The sequence below is a fragment of the Haliotis rubra genome, unplaced genomic scaffold (assembly GCF_003918875.1).
Source record: "Haliotis rubra isolate DU_JTF1 unplaced genomic scaffold, ASM391887v1 Scf2720, whole genome shotgun sequence".
Taxonomy (NCBI): Eukaryota; Metazoa; Mollusca; class Gastropoda; order Lepetellida; family Haliotidae; genus Haliotis; species Haliotis rubra.
In genome coordinates this window covers 242-17,955 of record NW_025766804.1, presented here as the reverse complement: position 1 = coordinate 17,955, position 17,714 = coordinate 242, and the positions used below count along the sequence as shown (strand labels likewise).

The following is a 17,714-nucleotide window of genomic DNA, read 5'->3' as shown; positions in this document are numbered from 1 at the left end:
TTTTTCATGCATTGCTTAAACCTGGATTGGTGGCGTCTACATATGTTGTTAAAATAGTTGCAGTTTTCTTAATAATCATCGGAAAATTGAAAGGAAATTATATGTATGTAGCTGAGATGATTTCCCAGCTGGTAGATAAGCAATTGAAAGCAATTCCACTTCGAAACTAAATGTATGAAAATTATTCTTGCAAGAGTTAATTAACATGAAAGTCTATGTGAATTTCACTATTGATGACTCACTTATGGCCAACTACTGTAGATCCACAACCTAAAGAGCTAATCGCACAGCTGTATGATTTTATGTTCACTCAGTGGGTGAAATTGACCTTTTACTTTTAGGCACAGTTCAAAAGGCAAAACCCCAAACATTTTCATTCTGACTTCTTGATATTCAGGGTATCAGACTGACTTTTTGCACTAGATATATTGTTTTCTTATTTTAAATAAATATCTACCAACTAATAGATAAATAAAACCCCCAAAACAGTCAATAACCATTACCACTTCCTCAGGAACTAAATCTGTAAGACTTGAATTCAGTAAAATTACTGAGAGACAATGTAGAGATAGCATGTAACACACATAACGGTTTTATCACCCACACTGCATACTCTTTGACCATGGCAATACTCATTGACACATTTGCTCAAATAATGAGCTGGATATGTTGAGAAGATCATAGAAGTTTATAGGTTTCATAATGGCACCTCCACTGTTGCTCTTGCTGTTTCTGGGATAGCCGAACTACATTTTTATATCAGCTACATTTCCTAAAATTGTCTGCATGAAATATGCATTTACTTCTGGACTTCCACATGTTTCCAGTTTACTTTATTTATATCAAGAGTTCCTAACTTTCAAACATATAGCTTTTGCAGGTACTTCCTAGTTTTGGAACCCTGCTTGCCTTTGTTTATGTACAGTGTATCCTCCTCCACTGTCTATATCAGAGTGAAATATCAAAAGTGTATAGTGATGAAATGTATATGTTGCACCATTTTCATGCTAATAATAATAATTATCTCCATATGAGTACAAAGATTGCTTAGCCTACCACCTTATTACCATAGTAAAGGCTGTCTGGGTCAAACCTTGTTTGTTTTAGTAACCATGATACATTTTGTGGCTGATTATGACAAGAATTTCTAATCACCAGAAAAAACACATTTACTGATGCTGAGAGATCCTAAAAGATAAAAAACTTTCTTTCATTTGGCCCAGGACTATAACCTTGTCTGTCTCCACATGCCACTGCCACTCAGCCAGCATAATTACATAGGATAAATACATCCTCCCACTCACACAGGTTACTCTCAACTGACAACCATAAATGTTGGTTACGTTGTATTTTTCTGCACTTGGTCCAAACTTGATATAGTTTCCAAATGCTAGAGATTTTCCACTTCACTGGTGCACTTGAATCATATTGAACTCAATATTGTGCATGGATACAGTTAGAATTCCCTTTTGAGCTTTCATAATTCCATTGCAGCTACTCTTATCTTTGTATGTTTAATGCAGGGACATTTCCTCATTTCAAAGTCTAAATCCTGTACATTGTGTAACATAGGAAAGAGGAGTAAATACCAGTGGACAGGATAAGATTAACTGAAAAATCAAGGATGGATCTCACTGCTAAAACACATTGAGACATGTTCTAATTTATTGGTTGGTCAATAGACCCAACTGTTTCTATGCAGGATATGTTATTAGTCTTTTATGGTTTTTTAAGTTCACTTTAGCAGTCAAATTGCATAAAAGGGTAATTTTGTTCAAAGCGGGGTTTCTTAAAACAAACCATTTCTTTTTAAAAATGGAGGTGAAGTTTAACATTTCTTTCAGTACAAACAGTAAGAATTTCACAAGCCTCTTCCTGTTGTAAGTTACCTTTACAAAGCCATAATAACAGTTTCAGAAATGCCTCTTTGATGCATCTATTCAGGTAGTGTGCTGTTCATCATTGGTCCATCATCGTACAATAGTTTGCATTGTCGACTAATACCAACATCTCTGAGCAGCACTGGGCAGACAGTATTGATATAAATCATAGAATCGATGATTATTATTATGAATAGTAAATTAAAATAAAACCTGAAAGAAATCAACATTTTGTATTACTGGTGAGTTTTTACCTTTATGCATGGATGACTAACAAAATCCTGAACATGACTTAGAAGCAACCCATGAATAAAGACATAACTTTGTATATTGTGTGAGTAAATTGAAACTATGATATTATGGGTATTCTTAAATTCCAATCAAATTGACTTGATGGCACAAGTTTTTTCCTTTGGTCACCCTTCATCTCAAGATCAAAGCTGACATAGACTGTAAAAAAGTCAGGAAAGATCTAGCCTGTCTCCATAGTTCCTGAACTGCATTATTTTTGTATTCCGTCTATGCCTTCTGCAATGATAAAGACCTAATTTAAGCAAGTCTAGATTTACTTAGTTTCCAGGAATCTCCCATCTCACTGAGCCCTTTTCAGTTTAAAAGGATTTGTTTGATTCTATCAAAATTATATATATTCAGAGACTAATTGCTAGTCTTGGATGGTCCTGTTAGACATGGAAATCCTATCCAATCCAGTTTATGCCTGGTAAGTTAATTTTATTTTACAATGGTTTCTGAATATGAAACATTGTAAATTCATAATTTATGTATGTTGTTAGGGTGATAACTAAATCATGTAGAATTTTAAATACTTTATCAGTTCAGAAGAAAAAATATTATTTCTTAAGCTCAGTTTTGAATTTAAGTTCATAATCATTTTGAGAATAATATTGTTAACATTTTAATGTTACATAATACAGACAACTATGAACAGGACCAAGACACGTTGAGCTTGGCAGAGGAGAAATGTGACCTTCAAATTGCAGAATCCGAGGGGGAGTCTCAGGCATTCCAAAGGGAGGAAGGGGTAGGTTATGTGATCCAGAGATCAATACCTTCATGTTAGTAGATTTAAGTTGTGAATACCAATTTTACAGCTTTGTTAAATTTATTTCTACCTTAACTAGGGATGTCGCGATACATAAGTTTCATGAATCGATACATATCACGATACTCATGACATGATTCGATATGTATCATGATACCTATTTTCGCTGCATTATTGTGTAAAATTAGTTACATTTTGAACATTAAATATTTTATATTTTTATAAGAGTCCTTGAAAAGATCAACATTTTCTATTCTCAGAGATTAAAAAGTTCTAATTTCCCATCTTTGTGTATGAAAAATAATCATTTATAACTCTCATAACATAAAAAAACATGATACAATTGCAAAATGTGAACGATACATATTAAAACATGTTTAAATCAATACTTTCAAAACAAATAATGATAGAGTTTTGAATGCATCAATGATTGTATCGTCTTAGAAAAAGTATCGATGTATCGTGGCATTCCTAACCTAAACATTGTTCTGGCCTACCTTTAGAATTCAGCACCACAAACTTGCAATACCCGATGAAGTAATGCCTCATGAATCTTTGCAATTTGTTTAATCCTTCTCAATATTAGTACAGTTATCTTGAATGGTAGTGTGCCGATCAGTACCGAGTGCAGCAATACATGTTTTAGGTATTATCTCAATACAGGATCTTTTACTATTTATAAAAGTATCAAGAAATTCAAAATGGCCAATAAGAGATTAATTGTTAGACATGGAATAGCCTTATATACAGATAGTCTGTCTTTGATGACATATATGAAAAATTTAAAGAAAAACTGTATATACTCTCATAACAAGCAGTTCCAGACAAGTATTGTGGTTCTGATCATGGAAAACTTTACAGAAAATGTAGAAATTTTGAAAATTGGCAGAATTTGCTCTTTTCACATATCAATAGGGTAATTTTCAACATTTTTAAGCTTTTCTATTGACTTTTGCACTTGATTGATGTCCAAACATTTGCAATTCAAAATTTATCCCTGCAATAATCATGTCTTTTTATAATAGAGATATCATTTTCACTTTTAGGTTACTATGTATTCATATCTTACCACAGTTTCATAGAGAGCTGATGCGTGTCGTGTTTCGTAGTGCACACAATTCAGAAAAAGATTGGCATTTTCAATACAGAGTATACAAATTAACATATTCCCTACATTTTGTTGTTTGTCTGTTGTCAACAATTCAATCTTCCATCGGATAATCAGGTGTATTAAAGTTCTGACACCATTATGTTCATATCACTTGGGCCGGTTAGGGGTGGGGATGGGTGGGTTCTCAATTAAATTTGTTTTACATAATTGTATCAGGTGTTTAAATGGGTTGTTATCAAATGATTCATGTAATTGTTGATACATTTGCATTAATGTTTTGGTGTCCTTCATACACAGGAAATTCAGCAAATGAGAACTGAAGACACCTCTATTCCATGTCAGCAGATACATTTTCTTTGTTTATCTTTTCAGGATTCAGATGTAGTATCTGTGAGAAAGTACTGAAATGTAAAGGTGGATATACTGTTCATCAGCAGATGACTTGAAGTCAAAAGGTACCACCAGTTTTTAGTAGTGTCTTTCTAGATATCAAGATAAGTGAACACCAATAACATATCATATCATTATACAAGGTCAAGAATGTGTTTATCTCGACCGCTTTATAATATCCCTGGCAGGTCATTAGTAAATCAATCAAGCTAAATTCCATTGTATGCAACTAGGATGTGTTGTCTAAAGGTCTGTGTTGATGATGAATAGGATGTATCTTGTTGACCATCGGGCAACTTCTATATATATATATATATGTATTAATATTCAGCAGAATGTTGGGTAACACATCATATCTGTTATAATCACAGCCCATTGGGCAACACATCCCATCTATTATTTTTACGTACCTTTGGGCAACACATCCAATCTGTTATTTTTACAGACCATTGGGCAACACATATATATTCACATCAGACCTTATCAGAGGACCTTTGGGCAACATCATATCTGTTATCAGCAGACCTTTGGGCAACACATCATATATTTTCAATAGACCTGTGGGCAACACATCTTTATCATATAATCAGTAGACCTTAGGGCAACACATCTTATATATCAACAGTAGACCTGTGTGCAACACATCATATATATCACCAGTAGACCTTAGGGCAACACATCCTATATATCACCAGTAGACCTTAAGTCAACACATCATATATATCACCAGTAGACCTTAGGGCAACACATCTTATATATCACCAGTAGACCTTAGGGCAACACATCATATATATCACCAGTAGACCTTAGGGCAACACATCTTATATATCACCAGTAGACCTTAGGGCAACACATCATATATATCACCAGTAGACCTTAGGGCAACACATCTTATATATCACCAGTAGACCTTAGGGCAACACATCATATATATCACCAGTAGACCTTAGGGCAACACATCATTATATATCACCAGTAGACCTTAGGGCAACACATCTTATATATCACCAGTAGACCTTAGGGCAACACATCATATATATCACCAGTAGACCTTAGGGCAACACATCATATATATCACCAGTAGACCTTAGGGCAACACATCTTATATATCACCAGTAGACCTTAGGGCAACACATCTTATATATCACCAGTAGACCTTAGGGCAACACATCATATATATCACCAGTAGACCTTAGGGCAACACATCATATATATCACCAGTAGACCTTAGGGCAACACATCTTATATATCACCAGTAGACCTTAGGGCAACACATCTTATATATCACCAGTAGACCTTAGGGCAACACATCTTATATATCACCAGTAGACCTTAGGGCAACACATCTTATATATCACCAGTAGACCTTAGGGCAACACATCTTATATATCACCAGTAGACCTTAGGGCAACACATCTTATATATCACCAGTAGACCTTAGGGCAACACATCTTATATATCACCAGTAGACCTTAGGGCAACACATCTTATATATCACCAGTAGACCTTAGGGCAACACATCTTATATATCACCAGTAGACCTTAGGGCAACACATCTTATATATCACCAGTAGACCTTAGGGCAACACATCTTATATATCACCAGTAGACCTTAGGGCAACACATCATATATATTACCAGTAGACCTTAGGGCAACACATCTTATATATCACCAGTAGACCTTAGGGCAACACATCTTATATATCACCAGTAGACCTGAGGGCAACACATCATATTTATTACCAGTAGACCATAGGGCAATGCATCTTATATATCACCCATAGACCTGAGGGCAACACATCATACATATTACCAGTAGACCGTAGGGCAAAACATCTTATATATCACCAGTAGACCTTAGGGCAATGCATCTTATATATCACCAGGAGACCTTAGGGCAACGCATCTTATATATCACCAGTAGACCTTAGGGCAACACATCTTATATATCACCAGTAGACCTTAGGGCAACACATCGTATATATCAACAGTAGACCTGTGTGCAACACATCATATATATCACCAGTAGACTTTTGGTCAACACATCTTATATATCACCAGTAGACCTGTAGGCAACACATCTTATATATCACCAGTAGACCTTAGGGCAACACATCCTATATATCACCAGTAGACCTTAGGGCAACACATCTTATATATTACCAGTAGACCTTAGGGCAACACATCATATATATCACCAGTAGACCTTAGGGCAACACATCTTATATATCACCAGTAGACCTTAGGGCAACACATCTTATATATCACCAGTAGACCTTAGGGCAACGCATCTTATATATCACCAGTAGACCTTAGGGCAACACATCTTATATATCACCAGTAGACCTTAGGGCAACACATCTTATATATCACCAGTAGACCTTAGGGCAACACATCTTATTTATCACCAGTAGACCTTAGGGCAACACATCTTATATATCACCAGTAGACCTTAGGGCAACACATCTTATATATCACCAGTAGACCTTAGGGCAACACATCATACATCATCAGTAGACCTTAGGGCAACACATCTTATATATCACCAGTAGACCTTAGGGCAACACATCTTATATATCACCAGTAGACCTTAGGGCAACACATCTTATATATCACCAGTAGACCTTAGGGCAACACATCTTATATATCACCAGTAGACCTTAGGGCAACACATCTTATATATCACCAGTAGACCTTAGGGCAACACATCTTATATATCACCAGTAGACCTTAGGGCAACACATCTTATATATCACCAGTAGACCTTAGGGCAACACATCTTATATATCACCAGTAGACCTTAGGGCAACACATCATCTTATATATCACCAGTAGACCTTAGGGCAACACATCTTATATATCACCAGTAGACCTTAGGGCAACACATCATATATATCACCAGTAGACCTTAGGGCAACACATCTTATATATCACCAGTAGACCTTAGGGCAACACATCTTATATATCACCAGTAGACCTTAGGGCAACACATCTTATATATCACCAGTAGACCTTAGGGCAACACATCTTATATATCACCAGTAGACCTTAGGGCAACACATTATACAGTCAGTAGACCTGTGGTCAACACATCTTATATATCGCCAGTAGACCTTAGGGCAACACATCTTATGTATCACCAGTAGACCTTAGGGCAACACATCTTATATATCACCAGTAGACCTTAGGGCAACGCATCTTATATATCACCAGTAGACCTTAGGGCAATGCATCTTATATATCACCCATAGACCTGAGGGCAACACATCAGATATATTACCAGTAGACCTTAGGCAACACATGATATATATCACCAGTAGACCTTAGGGCAAGACATCATACAATCAGTAGACCTGTGGTCAACACATCTTATATGTCCCTAGTAGACCTAAGGGCAACTGATCTTATATATCACCAGTAGACCTTAGGGCAATGCATCTTATATATCACCCATAGACCTGAGGGCAACACATCATACAATCAGTAGACCTGTGGGCAACACATCATATGTATTATCAGTACACCATTGGGTTACACATTAGGGGTGTCACGATACACCAATCTCACGATACGATACGTATCACGATTTTAAGGTCACGATACGATACGTGACGCGATACATAATTTTCGCCTTTTCATAGCATTACCTTACCGGCAACGTACACGCTCGCTGATTGGTCCATCAAAATAGTCTAGCCAATCACAAAAGCTGTTAGTTTCCAACCTATTTTTTAAGTAAAGCTAGCTACATCTATTTATCGGAGCGATCTCGTATAATTTTACTATCAAGACTTTGAAGGAGATGGATATAGCATAAAAAATTTGAATCGATAAAGTTTTAAAATAGGAATCGATACACGCAAGCATGTATCGCGTATCGTATCGTCAGTAAAATGTATCGATGCATCGATACATTCGCGTATCGCGACACCCCTATTACACATCATATATAGTGTATATACCAAACTCTCTGTAGTTCACTTGACTACAGTCGAATGTAATGAAACTGTGTATCCCTAAAGAGGCTGTTTCACTAATCAGTTTGTAATCTAGTTATATCATATGGATAAGTTGGGTTTGGTTGTCACACTGTGCACTCAGCTGTAGTACTGTGCACTGAGCTGTAGTATTAAATCATACATACTAAAGGGTTAAGATTTCTTCCTTGCAGTCTGTATTGACTGATGTCAGTTATGATTCAACACTTCAAATGATATGTGTCACCTAGATAGATAAAAATTACAAAATGACAAATCATGTTTGTATTCTACAGTGTCAGTACATACTGTATGTTTTCTAGATTTGTGGGTTTCATTGAGTAGTCAATGCCAAAATTGTTTACATTTCAAACCTCAAGCTAAACTTATGTGCTCTAAATGTAATTTCTGTTTATCAAATACACAACAAAACTCTCAAATCTGAAAACATACCATGTCTTTTTTCTAACTAGATAACTAACCCTTAGCCTTTAGCACTGCTAGAACTTGGCTGACATACTGCTGACATATGTAATCAACTGGTTCCAATTGCATCATGCATGACATGTAGGAGATTTGGAGAAAAATCTCTGAGCCAATTGTATGCAGAATTTTATGAAGTTTGGTTTAGAAGTTAAGTGAATCAGATATGTTCCTTTTTTTTACATATTTTCAGTTCGGACCTTTGTTATACAAAAACCTAATGCTGCCATTTTTGTCAATCAAAATGTTGTTTTAATTAAAATGTCTTTTTTGTTCAATTACTTTCTTGTTGCTTTGATTATTTTATCATTGCCGTAATAATTTCTCTGAGTATATACCAAAACATGTGTATGTTGCTGCATATTAATATCGTCAATGTTTTGTTTCATCATTATTTCACTTGTTTGATAAACACTAAGCAATAAAGTTAACCAGTATCTATCTGGACATCCTCCCACCTTTCCCTTTCTCTGTGGTATTCAGTCTGTATCTGCTTAATGAAGCTTTACTACTACTAGGGTTGATGGGCGGAGGGGTAGCCTAGTGGTTTAAGCGTTCGCTTGTCATAGCTAAAAACTAAACTCACTCACTACTAGTGCTGACCCTCATTTCACTCATAGACAGTGGCAGTCACTCCCATTCAATTTTCAGCCATGTTACCAGATTAAAGTTTCCTGAATACTCAAGGCTTCATCTTTATAGAACTATTTCTATTCTACGTTATAGCAAACTTAATTTAATGACTATAGATTGTTATATTGTATATTGCATTGATTAGAAACTAACATATACTACTCACACTTTGCTAAGGATCACAAAAATTCCCAACTATACTTACACATAGATTTATAATTTGAAATTGTATACATTTAAAACTGGATAAATAATAATATAGTAACCCTTCTTTAGGCAAACAGCTACTTTTGTCTAACCTTATGCACTTGATACATGAGTAACCATAAAATGGTTTTAATGGCACCAATCAACCATTTTGCAAATCATGGAACGAGTCATTTACAAACAAACAACACCTGTCAATAGCAGGTATGGGATCCACAAGATGAAATGACATACTGAAACCTAGGATCCATGCTTACAATAAGCTTAGATATTTAAACCAAATTTGATCCCACATTATAGTTTTCTGTTGAATCAATGATTTAATTCATAGCAAAGCGTGAATAGTATATTTAGGCCACAAGTCCTCATAATGATAACAAATTAGCTAAATCTTAAAATGGCAAATGTTTACTTGTCCTAATAAAACCTTAAGTTGGGGAGTTGGGTAAAGACTATAGGACTAGAAGCTGAGTGATGATACTCACTGTACCTTGATGTTTTAACATACTTTTGAAAACTTTGTTATATTTCAGAAACGGAGACCATTCAGTCATTTCTACAGATTTCCAAGCACGAATGCTCTTATGTTCAGCTGAGAACAAAAATGATGAACAAGCAGAAAATACAGCAGCAAAGGACAAGGAAGAGATGGCACACATTTTAAGAATGAAATTAACTTAATAAATATTCAGATCATTTCTAAGGGATGTTACATTTGGGAATTCACTTTCCCAGTATAGTACAGATACTAGTACTTTGCTGGTAGAGGGTGGAGTGAATCCCTTGTGTGATTTGAACCCACCCTCTAAGAGTGAAACACCTTATCACAGAACAACATTGTCAGCAATTTAACCTGACAAATGTTAGTCAAGGTCTCGATCAGAGAAGTGTAAATGCCACAATTACAAGTTTTTGCAAAGTTATGCAAATAAGAATGTCAAAACTATTTGGTTTAATAAATAGTAATTATTAAACTTACAATTTTTCTTGTTCCTATCATTGGTTCGCACTGGGGTGGAATGTGGCTCCATTTTCCATGGTGGAGTCTCCGCTGATTTGGAAAAAATAGGGCGTGGGGTGGTAGCACTTGCGGATCTAGTGCGGTGATGGGCTGTGTTTAGATGGTATTCAGACCAGACATCAGGCAAATATCAGTGTAAGAGCCCAAGTTTATTCAGGAGTCGTCCAGTATGCCTCAGTGTATGATAAGAAAACGGGAATAGTCCCGACTGGCTCAAAATGGGCTGTGGTTAGGTGGTATTTAGACCAGACATTTGGCAAATATCAGTGTGTCGGAGCCCCAGTTTATTCAGGAGTCGTCTGGTATGCCTCAATGTACGACAAGAGAACGAGAATAGTCCCGACTGGCTCACAATGGGCTCTGTTTAGATGGTAGTCAGACCAGACATCAGGCAAATATCAGTGTCGGAGCCCTAGTTTATTCAGGAGTCGTCTGGTATGCCTAAGTGTATGATGGGAGAACCGGAATACTCCCGACTGGCTCAAAATGGGCTGTATTTAGATGGTATTCAGACCAGACATCAGGCAAATATCCGTGTCGGAGCCCCAGTTTATTCAGGAGTCGTCTGGTATGCCTCAGTGTATGATAAGAGAACGAGAATAGTCCCGACTGGCTCACAATGGGCTGTGTTTAGATGGTAGTCAGACCAGACATCAGGCAAATATCAGTGTCGGAGCCCTAGTTTATTCAGGAGTCGTCTGGTATGCCTAAGTGTATGATAGGAGAACCGGAATACTCCCGACTGGCTCAAAATGGGCTGTATTTAGATGGTATTCAGACCAGACATCAGGCAAATATCCGTGTCGGAGCCCCAGTTTATTCAGGAGTCGTCTGGTATGCCTCAGTGTATGATAAGAATACTGGAATAGTCCTGAATGGCTCAAAATGGGCTGCGTTTAAATGGTATTCAGACCAGACATCAGGCAAATATCAGTGTCGGAGCCCTAGTTTATTCAGGAGTCGTCTGGTATGCCTCAGTGTATGATAAAGAATACGGGAATAGTCCCGACTGGCTCAAAATGGGCTGTGTTTAAATGGTATTCAGACCAGACAATTAGGCAAATATCAGTGTCGGAGCCCCAGTTTATTCAGTAGTCGTCTGGTATGCCTCAGTGTATGATAAGAAAACGAGAATAGTCCCGACTGGCTCAAAATGGGCTGTGTTTAGATGGTATTCAGACCAGACAACAGGCAAATATCCGTGTCGGAGCCCCAGTTTATTCAGGAGTCGTCTGGTATGCCTCAGTGTATGATAAGAATACGGGAATAGTCCTGACTGGCTCAAAATGGGCTGTGTTTAAATGGTATTCAGACCAGACATTTGGCAAATATCAGTGTCGGAGCCCCAGTTTATTCAGGAGTCGTCTGGTATGCCTCAGTGTATGATAAGAATACGGGAATAGTCCCGACTGGCTCAAAATGGGCTGTGTTTAGATGGTATTCAGACCAGACATCAGGCAAATATCAGTGTCGGAGCCCCAGTTTATTCAGGAGTCGTCTGGTATGCCTCAGTGTATGATAAGAATACGGGAATAGTCCCGACTGGCTCAAAATGGGCTGTGTTTAGATGGTATTCAGACCAGACATCAGGCAAATATCAGTGTCGGAGCCCCAGTTTATTCAGGAGTCGTCTGGTATGCCTCAGTGTATGATAAGAATACGGGAATAGTCCCGACTGGCTCAAAATAGGCTGTGTTTAAATGGTATTCAGACCAGACAACAGGCAAATATCAGTGTCGGAGCCCCCATGCAGTTTATTCAGGAGTCGTCTGGTATGCCTCAGTGTATGATAAGAATACGGGAATAATCCCGACTGGCTCAAAATGGGCTGTGTTTAAATGGTTTTCAGACCAGACATTTGGAAAATCATCAGTGTCGGAGCCCCAGTTTATTCAGGAGTCGTCTGGTTTGCCTCAGTGTATGATAAGAGAACGAGAATAGTCCCGACTGGCTCAAAATGGGCTGTGGTTAGATGGTATGCAACCTTTGCTCATCTCTTCATTGTGATCAGTCATTAGAATTAGTTTCAACAAATCCATATTTGATGACGAAAGTTAATGATGTTGTTACTTTATCTCGTTAAAAAAGACGTTTTTCATATCTGGACTTTGCAATCCAGTTTATTAATTTTACTCAAAAGGTAAAAAAAAAGAATGTTTATATCAACTGCAGTTATATCCTGTGTCTCCCCGATGTTTTAACTTCGGTCCGCATTAGTCGCAACAATCACTATCATTTTACATCTACTCACGCCTCGAATTGAAGTGTATTTGGCAGGAAATGGATACGTACATTGTATACATATTTGTTTTCGCTAAAAGTAATATTTCTTGCAGTTGGACTATTACATGTCAACGAAGTGTTTTCGCGGTGGAATAAGCGAGATCGCGCGAAACCTCATCGGTGACAGGTCAAATTGTTCCTTGCATAAATCCTATCCAGCAAAACACCATAGTGCGTGCTCTCGCATAACCTCAGTTATGATTATAGATATTTTACATTTATAGAGCAAAGCCTGCAATTAAAACGAAACAATATATTTCTTATGGAAACACAAAAATAATTTCAGATACTAGATTTTTTTCGATCACTCCATTAGAATTCATTGGGTGGTAATATTGGATAAATTTTCACTAAATCACCGGTAGATCACGGGGAAAAGTGTACACAGCTGATTACCATTTCCGACGGTGTATACGAGGCAAATGCACACGCTAATCCTAATCCCTACACATAATACAATGCCTAGCAAAACCAAATTAGAACTAAAAAGATAAATAAAATTGTCTAATAATTTTTAATTGAAAATTTGACGTCTTTACTGACAAAATCGTCTTCGTTCACGGGAATCGATACGATGTCGTTTTCTTACCACCCCCACCCCACCCCCTCTATTTCCTATAGAGGTTTTCAGTGTTTGAGTATGGGAATATTTGATATTTAGTTGTTGGTTAATCTTAACATATCCTTAAAACTTAATCCTTAGCAAACCTCGAATGGTAAACAACGGACACTAATTAATATGAAGCAAGGGCACATCGGCGCTTGAGTGGGAAACAATAATTGCAAGTTATGCCAAATGATAAATGTCTGTTACAGCATAATATTTTTAGAAATATTACAAGTAATCATAATCTCAGTATTAATTCTAACTAGCCTGATTTGTTTGACTGCATCATATTTGAGAAAATTAAGCACAAAACTATGAATTGATTGTACGTGCGATGTTAAAGATCGGAAACAAGAAAGTCAGTTTCATGCACACAGATATGAAATATAATTTCCTCGGCGCGCAAGACATAAACAACCAAAGGGCGACATATATATCAAATAAGCAGCCATGGAAATGTATACACGTATATAGTATTAAACAGCAACCATTGGGCGACATATATATATGTATATTACATAAGCGACCATTGGGCGACATATATATACGACCTTTGGGCGACAGTCGCCTAAAGGTCGCATATAAACATGTACGCCGTACACTTTACCTTTGGGCGACACGGTATGGGCGACATCAAAAATATATTCTCTGTTTGTATATATGTACAAGGTTTTATCCCCTTTTAATGTTTAATTATCAAATTAAAGTGTATATAACCGAAGAAATATAAAAAAATCAATGTACGTTTGTAATATATGGCAATGTCGCCCAAAGGTCGCAGCTTATAGTACTGTCGCCCAAAGGTCGGATTTGCCCTTATATATATATATATATATATATATATATATCCTTTACCTTTATGAACTACAATGTCATCAAGGTTGTGCAATTGCAGGAACGTGTTTTAGAACGTAAATTTTTGCAGCTCATGATGTGAATTGCGCTACTTAGAGGTTGCAAGGAGTCATACAACAACGAACAACCAGTACCTCAGGTCGTCACAGGTGACATGTCTATCATTCATTGACAATAACAATCTTCGTCAGTTATTATTTCCCCAAATACCGTGACCAGAATCCTAGTACCAATAACCACTATCACTGGTATCATCACTATCTGGTACAACATGTACCCATGATATAGTCAGAAATGTATAGTAGACCTACTTTTAGCAGGAAATAAAGAAATAAAACAACTGCAATATTTACCCATAGAGAAGGGATAAATTCCTCTTTCTTCAGATATTTCCCTTCATCATCTAGGAATCGTTCAGGTCTGAAGTTTTGGGGATCACCCCACACGGCTGGATCTTGTAGAACCGAGTCCAAATTTGGCAGGACAGTCACGCCCTTGGGAAACGTGTAGCCCTGAAACTGGATGTCGTAAGGCTGTAGTGTGGAGCTGCAAGTGGAACTATGTCTGTGCATCTCATTATCTCACTGATGGTGGCTTCGACGTAGGGAAGACTAATCTTGTCCTTCATGGTGGGAAGTCTGCTTTGCCCGATGTTGTCCTGTATCTCCCTGAAACACTTGTCCTGAACATCGGGGTTGTGGAGGAAGTAAAGGAGAGTCCAGCGGATGGTGGTGGCAGTGGTATCGGTTCCGCCTATGAATAAATCTCTGATAGTTTTCTGCAGGTGAAGTCCTGAAAGAACAATGAAACATAATAAGGGACGAGCAATACAAGCATACAGCAGGTACCCAGTTGATAGTGTTTGAACAGGCATAACATTGAGTCATCATTGGTCTACTGCGGGGTTATATAATTGGTTGCTGTGTAAAATGTGCGGTCGGGCTAGACACCTGTTTGCCCCACTCATTGATAATGCAGTTCTATAACAAATGTGTTGCTGGGTTTTTGGGAGTTTCACCACGCCTGAAACGACACGTTTTCAGACCATATAACTGGTGTGTCATTATGGGTGGTAGCTCGAATGCAAAACATTAACCTGTGTGGAAGAAGAAGCCAAACAATATATTTGCCAATTTTACTTTAAAGCTCAACCTGCTATCAAACCTGTTGTTGCTTCCACGAAGTCGCATTTCTTTGATGACTTGATTCTGCTTTCTGATCCCTTTGATTTCCATGGTGACACATAAATCTCATCTCTAAGAAATTTATATTCAACCCTAATTGTTAATGTACTGTCATAAAATCATGGATTATTCTGTTATAGAAATGGTAACTTGTCAACTTACTATCAAATGTGTCGTCGCTTCCACGAAGTTTCATTTCCTTGATGTAAGCTGTGATGAAATCGTCCACATTGTCTTCATCGTAACTCTTCAAGTGTTCCTCAATATCCTTTTCAATTTCACCTTTCTCAGTTGTTTCCATACTCTGCATCATTTTTAAAATTGAAAAAATCCCTGGGATAAACCTTACAATTGGATATAAATTCAGTGTATTTGCTCCCCCGAGTAGGTCCAAAATATTCTCTGTAGCTTTTAAGAATTTGACAAACCGTGGATCATCATACTCAAACTGCTTCCCCAACAAAACAGCACAAATGATGTTAGACACGGCGTTGTGCACGAGTCGTTTGCAGTCGAAAACATGTCCACCCTTTTCCTCGAGTGCTTTAAGGAAGACCGACAACTCATTGTGTATTTTGGTCTCCAGAAGGGACTTCCCCATCCCAAAATCTCTTAGTGTTGTTAATGCAAATTTTCTTTGTACTTTCCAGTGGGCGCCTGAGGTCCCTGCTATACCTGAAATGGTGAAAGGCGGAGAGAATAGTTTCCTTTAAAAAATCATAAAACTTCTTGAATCACGAGTGCAGTTTTGGTGTGTAATGTCTCTCTTTTGTTAAGGTGAATAAATTGCCGTGACAAAAGGTTTAAGAGTCCCCTTTGAACCAGCAGAATATAACACAGACAAGTCTAAAATATTCAATAATATATTGAGCAAACAATGAGCAAGCTACAATGAATCACAATACAGATTTCTAGTACAATGCAATTGAATCACAAATTTAAAGTATTGGGTCACAAATATAAGATATCAACTCACCACGAGCCTTGACATTTACAGTGAGAGCAGATATTCTAATTTAAGGTTGTTTACAATGAGGTTGAATAAGGCAGGCAGTGTCTGTCTGGAACGAAGCACAGACCATGTTGACGAACGCAGACAACGACGGTAGGCAGATGACGGCAGACAGATGTACACAACTCCAGTGATATGATAAGTCCATGTGTTAGTCCGTGTGTGATTCCGTCGCACAACACAACAACCAACCTTTATATAGCTCTTACACAGTTTTCGGGCATTCTAGTAAAGATAGGCTGCATCTTTAACCACTCAGAATGTTATCGAAATTCGTCGAACATACGACCGGGAGTCAAAACAAATAGTTGTACAAAAGATTGCCCCAAGGGAGCAACACTGAAGCGCTATCAAAAAAGGCGTACCACTAAAAATACTATTGCCATTGAACATACATGACGCAAGGTGTGAGCCGCAACCCACACTCAAAACTTTAAACATGGTGACCCAAAAATAACTATCACCTGAGCAATAATTTTACAAATTACACCTGTATGTAGTACAATAATCCCCTCGCACAAAAGATCCCCATTTAAAAATCAGGAATGTTGACATATCGTTGAACGTAAAATAGAAGTGTTTCCGTGGTATATGATTTGGAGTGAGGGCAATAGTTCTGTGTTTATGTTTTTCTTAGAGGCGATGTGCACGCTTTCTTGATTCTGCATTGCAAAATCCCATGTGAACACTTTAACAGAGGGTGTGTAGAGCGTTTATTACGGTATGCCTTACAATTCCAACATATTGCCCTACCGATCCAATCTTAAATATTTCAGGTCGCGATTACGTCGAGGGTAAAAAACATCCTCATGCTGAAATGTCGTACTAGGGGTTGTAGCCTTTATTGCAAAACATACTGCCTATAGTTTCAGCCCTATATCACGAGGACGTTAGATGCCCTGAAGGATATGGTTCAGTTTAATACTTATTAACTGACAATGATTTCACTCAACCTTCCTTATGTCTTACAATTGGTCTTCACCAATCAGTGCTTGTCTTAAGAAGACA

General features: G+C 37.5%; 1 protein-coding gene and 1 long non-coding RNA gene across 2 annotated transcripts; one reads left to right on the top strand and one right to left on the bottom strand.

The window, feature by feature from the left end:
• Positions 1–2,801: 2,801 nt before the first annotated feature.
• Positions 2,802–10,343, top strand: LOC124280738. The gene is made up of 3 exons (XR_006899759.1): positions 2,802–2,922; positions 4,427–4,509; positions 10,278–10,343. It is a non-coding gene; the product is annotated as an uncharacterized LOC124280738 (long non-coding RNA).
• Positions 10,344–14,997: 4,654 nt separating this feature from the next.
• On the bottom strand, positions 14,998–16,007 carry LOC124280739 (cytochrome P450 2U1-like). Its single transcript, XM_046716725.1, has 2 exons — positions 15,857–16,007; positions 14,998–15,302 (listed from the first exon to the last, which is right to left on the bottom strand). Exons 1-2 carry the CDS (start codon positions 16,005–16,007, stop codon positions 14,998–15,000), a joined length of 456 nt encoding a protein of 151 aa, XP_046572681.1.
• Between the last annotated feature and the right edge of the window lie 1,707 nt (positions 16,008–17,714).

What these genes read in the sequence shown, in the direction of transcription:
- LOC124280739 (XM_046716725.1), bottom strand. Translation starts at nt 16,007, where the DNA reads ATGATGCAGAGTATGGAAACAACTGAGAAAGGTGAAATTGAAAAGGAT. An exon ending in AAGCGACGACACATTTGATA is followed by an intron (nt 15,303 to 15,856) that starts GTAAGTTGACAA and finishes TTGTTCTTTCAG; the next exon opens with GACTTCACCTGCAGAAAACT.